The sequence below is a fragment of the Syngnathus acus genome, chromosome 21 (genome assembly GCF_901709675.1).
Source record: "Syngnathus acus chromosome 21, fSynAcu1.2, whole genome shotgun sequence".
Taxonomy (NCBI): Eukaryota; Metazoa; Chordata; class Actinopteri; order Syngnathiformes; family Syngnathidae; genus Syngnathus; species Syngnathus acus.
The window spans coordinates 4,125,420-4,129,297 of NC_051105.1; the positions used below are offsets into that span (position 1 = coordinate 4,125,420).

General features: G+C 47.2%; 1 protein-coding gene across 1 annotated transcript; it reads right to left on the reverse strand.

Moving 5' to 3' along the window:
- Positions 1 to 403: 403 nt before the first annotated feature.
- On the reverse strand, positions 404 to 3,878 carry zic5 (zic family member 5 (odd-paired homolog, Drosophila)). Its single transcript, XM_037239808.1, has 2 exons — positions 2,692 to 3,878; positions 404 to 2,019 (listed from the first exon to the last, which is right to left on the reverse strand). Exons 1-2 carry the CDS (start codon positions 3,761 to 3,763, stop codon positions 1,547 to 1,549), a joined length of 1,545 nt encoding a protein of 514 aa, XP_037095703.1. The 5' UTR covers positions 3,764 to 3,878; the 3' UTR covers positions 404 to 1,546.

Below are 3,878 nucleotides of genomic sequence, written 5' to 3' on the forward strand. Positions count from 1 at the left end.
GATATTCCAGGTGTTTCATCTAAATAACGTGCAAGTGAGGATGCTACTTCTGCTTAGCTCAAACACCGTTTAAATTACGTAAAATGTTAGCATTCAAACACATATCCTTCCTTTGAGTGGCTTTTAAGCTGTGTGTGGGCCCCACACATGCATAGGCCGCTCCATAGAGGGCCACATTGGGCCTTTTCAATTTTCAATGCAAGGAATATAGAATAAGCGCTTTGATTGATGATGTACAGTTTGGATGTTTCTCCACCAGGTTCTGCTGCACAATCACGCAACTGCTTTGTCCTCAAGTGGATAAGAATTAAAGGTGAGAATCACTTTGAATGAATGTCAGTTGGAAAATACATCGAGACAATCATGGGTTTTCAGTGTCGTAGTAATGTGACAGATGCAAGTATTGCCTTCCGTACTGATATTTATTAATGCTTTTTGTATTATTTTTTTTATATCGTAAATTGAATTTTAAACATCAAGGTTCAAGACAGTCATTACCCCCCATTTTCATATCTTTTAAATACATGTACAAATGGCACCATGCACCTCAACAAAAGAGACACATCACTAATATTTTAAAAAAGTAATAATAATTTTTTTAAAAAAGACATGCGAGGGATTTTTTTTTTCTCAAAAAAACTGAACATTTCACATTACACAGCCTATTCAAGTCAGTCTTTTTACAGGACAAAAAATTCTCTTAATAAAAAAAAAAAATTAAGCAAATTAAATTTGAAAAAATATATAACAAAAGTTACAAAAATATCAGCAGGGTACTACCACAAAAACTGGTATTATTATCATCATTATTTCTTTGGTGCTTCTGTAATTTCAGTACAACATTGAAACCAGCAAATAAATTACAATGTACAAAAAAAAGACATATTCTTCTAGAGTAGCAATAAAAACTACAACATTCACAAACATGAGTACACTCACATATGTACAATTCCAACCAAGTCTGTCAGTGTATTTTTTAGGGTCCCCGGGGACTTTTGTTGTTGCATAAAATATAGACTTAAATACCTCTTAAATAATACAAAAAAAACATCCAAAACACAGCAAGAACCCTTGAGACGTATTTTGTTATCAAAATAATAATAAAATATATATATTTTTTGTTTTGTTTTGTAGGCAGATGATAGCTCATAAAATTAAAAAAAAGCAAATTATGTTTCCACGCTAAATCTGGGGTGAGAAATCAGCGGCTAATGGGCTGTTTTTGATACGTGAGATCATTTCCAAGCAATTTATAAAATGTCAGGACAATAATGAATAATGAACATTAGTTTGATCATATTTTTCCATAAATTTTGAATGGCCCTTGAGGAGTTCAATTATAAAAGGGCAATGATGAATGAAATTGTTGACCCAACCCTGCACTAAATGGACGGCAGGACACTTGTTGATGGAATCGGAATTATTAGCTCTAATTTGCATATTAAAACCCAAAAGTGTTACTTTGAAGGAAGCTGGTTTTGGAACTGCATCCGCTTTGATTGAGTGTTTTTTTTTCTATTTTGTGTCCCATCCCCAGGGATGGTAATTATAGCATCGTCCTGGGGTCTGAGTCTCTAAACGAGTCCTCATCTTCAGACTCTGAGGTGGGCACATCACTGGAGGGGGAGTGCAGGCTGTGTTGCTGCTGGTGTTGCTGGTGTTGGTGGTGCACCCCCCCTCCGCTGCCTTGACACACGTACCACTCGTTCAGGTTGGTCACCTGCGGGGAGAGGCTTGCGGAGCGGTTCCGCTGCGGGGAGAGGGGCTCCCCGAGCGGATTGCTGGTGGCGGAGGAGGGGATGTATGTGGTCGTGTTGTTGGGAGGTGGCGGGGAGCTCTTGCAATGCACCTTCATGTGTTTGCGCAGGGAGCTTGGGTGCGTGTAGGACTTGTCGCACCCGCGGACCTTGCAGTAGTAGGGCTTATCGGACGTGTGCACGTGCGAGTGCTTCTTCCGGTCGCTGCTGTTGGCGAACTTCCGGTCGCAGCCTTCAAACTCGCACTTGAAGGGCTTCTCACCTTAATGACAACAGACACAGTCAGAGAACTTTTGAAGGCAACATCTTGAACGCACAAATGCACCCACCCCTTAACCCCCTCCTCACATGTGCAATGTATGTTTTAGAGCGTGAACACGTGTAACATGCCTTAAGGCCTCGTGGTTACATGTGTGAGGAGGAGGAGGAGTTGAGTTGTTTTATGAAGCTTGGAGTGCTGCATGCATACTTAGAAACACATGCGCTGCATACTACATCTTGCACATGCGCATTGCCACTAAAAATTTTTTTTTAGATTTTTAACATGGATAATTAACCCCCCAAAAACTTTTTACGGGGTCTAAAGCGTTTCAGGCAGATTTTTTCTTTTTTTTTTTTAAACTTAAAAGCATACTCTCAGGTTCTGTTTATTATTCAACAGACCTTCAAAGTCACCTGCGGCAAAACTATATCGACCCACACGTCGAGCAGTGCGAAAAATTGCATTAAAACAAATGATGCGCAAATGTTTTAGTTTAATGTTTAGGGCTAATGATTCATTTTTCGTCCTGTTTGTCTTAAGTTTGAATCAATTTCCTAGTTCCGATTCGAATAGAGCGTACTTTTCGCTTCTGGTGCGCGTAATTACGCGCGTCGACACCGTAATTTCACATACTGATCATGTTTTTCCCGATTTAAGAGTGGATTCACTGACCTGTGTGTGTCCTCTTGTGGATCTTCAAGTTCTCCGAGCGGGCAAACACTTTCCCGCAGCCCGGGAATGGGCACGGGAAGGGCTTCTCTCCGGTGTGCACTCGGATGTGGTTGATGAGTTTGTACTTGGCCTTGAACGCCTTCCCCTCCCGCGGGCACTCCTCCCAGAAGCAGACGTGCGAGCTCTGCTCCGGCCCGCCGACGTGCTCCACCGTGACGTGGTTGACCAGCTCGTGCATGGTGCTGTAGGTCTTGGAGCAGGGCTTCTTAGCACTCTGCAGCTCCGGCTCGACCCACTTGCAGATGAGCTCCTGCTTGATGGGCTGTCGCATGTAGCGCAGGAAGGCCCCCGCGGGCCCGTGGGCTGCGTTCACGTTGTTGTAGCCGTGCAGGGCGGAGGCTCCGTAGTGATCCTGCCGGGCCCCGAAGTGATCCGACCTACCGTAGAGGTCCCCCGGTAGACCCAGGCGCATCTGCCCATTGAGTGCGTGGTGGTGTGGGTGCGAGCCCGGGGACGCTTGCTCGTGGAGCCCCGAGAAGAGCGAGTGGGCCCCGCTGTCCGCGTGGCCGTACGCACCTGTTGGGGAGATGAACACGCCGTGGTGGTGATGGGGGGAGGCGGAGGACTGGTCGCCGAGAGCGTGCATGGCGGAGGCTGAGAGTTCTCTCCTGAGGATCAAGTCCCTGCTGCTTGAGTATCCCGGGTGGTGGTGGTGGTGGTGGTGGGCCACAGGGAAGCCCACGGTAGTCTGAGCCGGAGCGAAGGAGGCTGCGGTCGCCGCCGCAGCAGCAGCAGCCGCCGCCGCGGTCTGGGCTTCGTGGTGGCTCTGGATGTGCTGCGAGGGGCTGAGCTTGAGAGCACTGGTTTGTGCCATGTGCTCCGGTCCGAATGGAGTGAGTGCCACGCCGGGGTCGTTGGCCAGCTCCCCAGGGTGGAGGTGGGCATGGTGGGAGAGAGGGTGATGCCCCCCTAGCCCCGGGAAGCCTGTCATGTTCTGGTGAGGAAGGACTTGAGTGGCTGCCAAATCCGCTAATCTTAACGCGGGGTTCCTCTTGCTCAAAGGGGCTTCCATGACTACTCCATGCGCGCGCCCTCATGCACCACGCATGGAAATATGGATATAAGGGGCTCTAGAAGTTCTTTTGTCCGGCGTCTAACTCTGCTTCCCCCCCCCCCCCCCCCCCCCC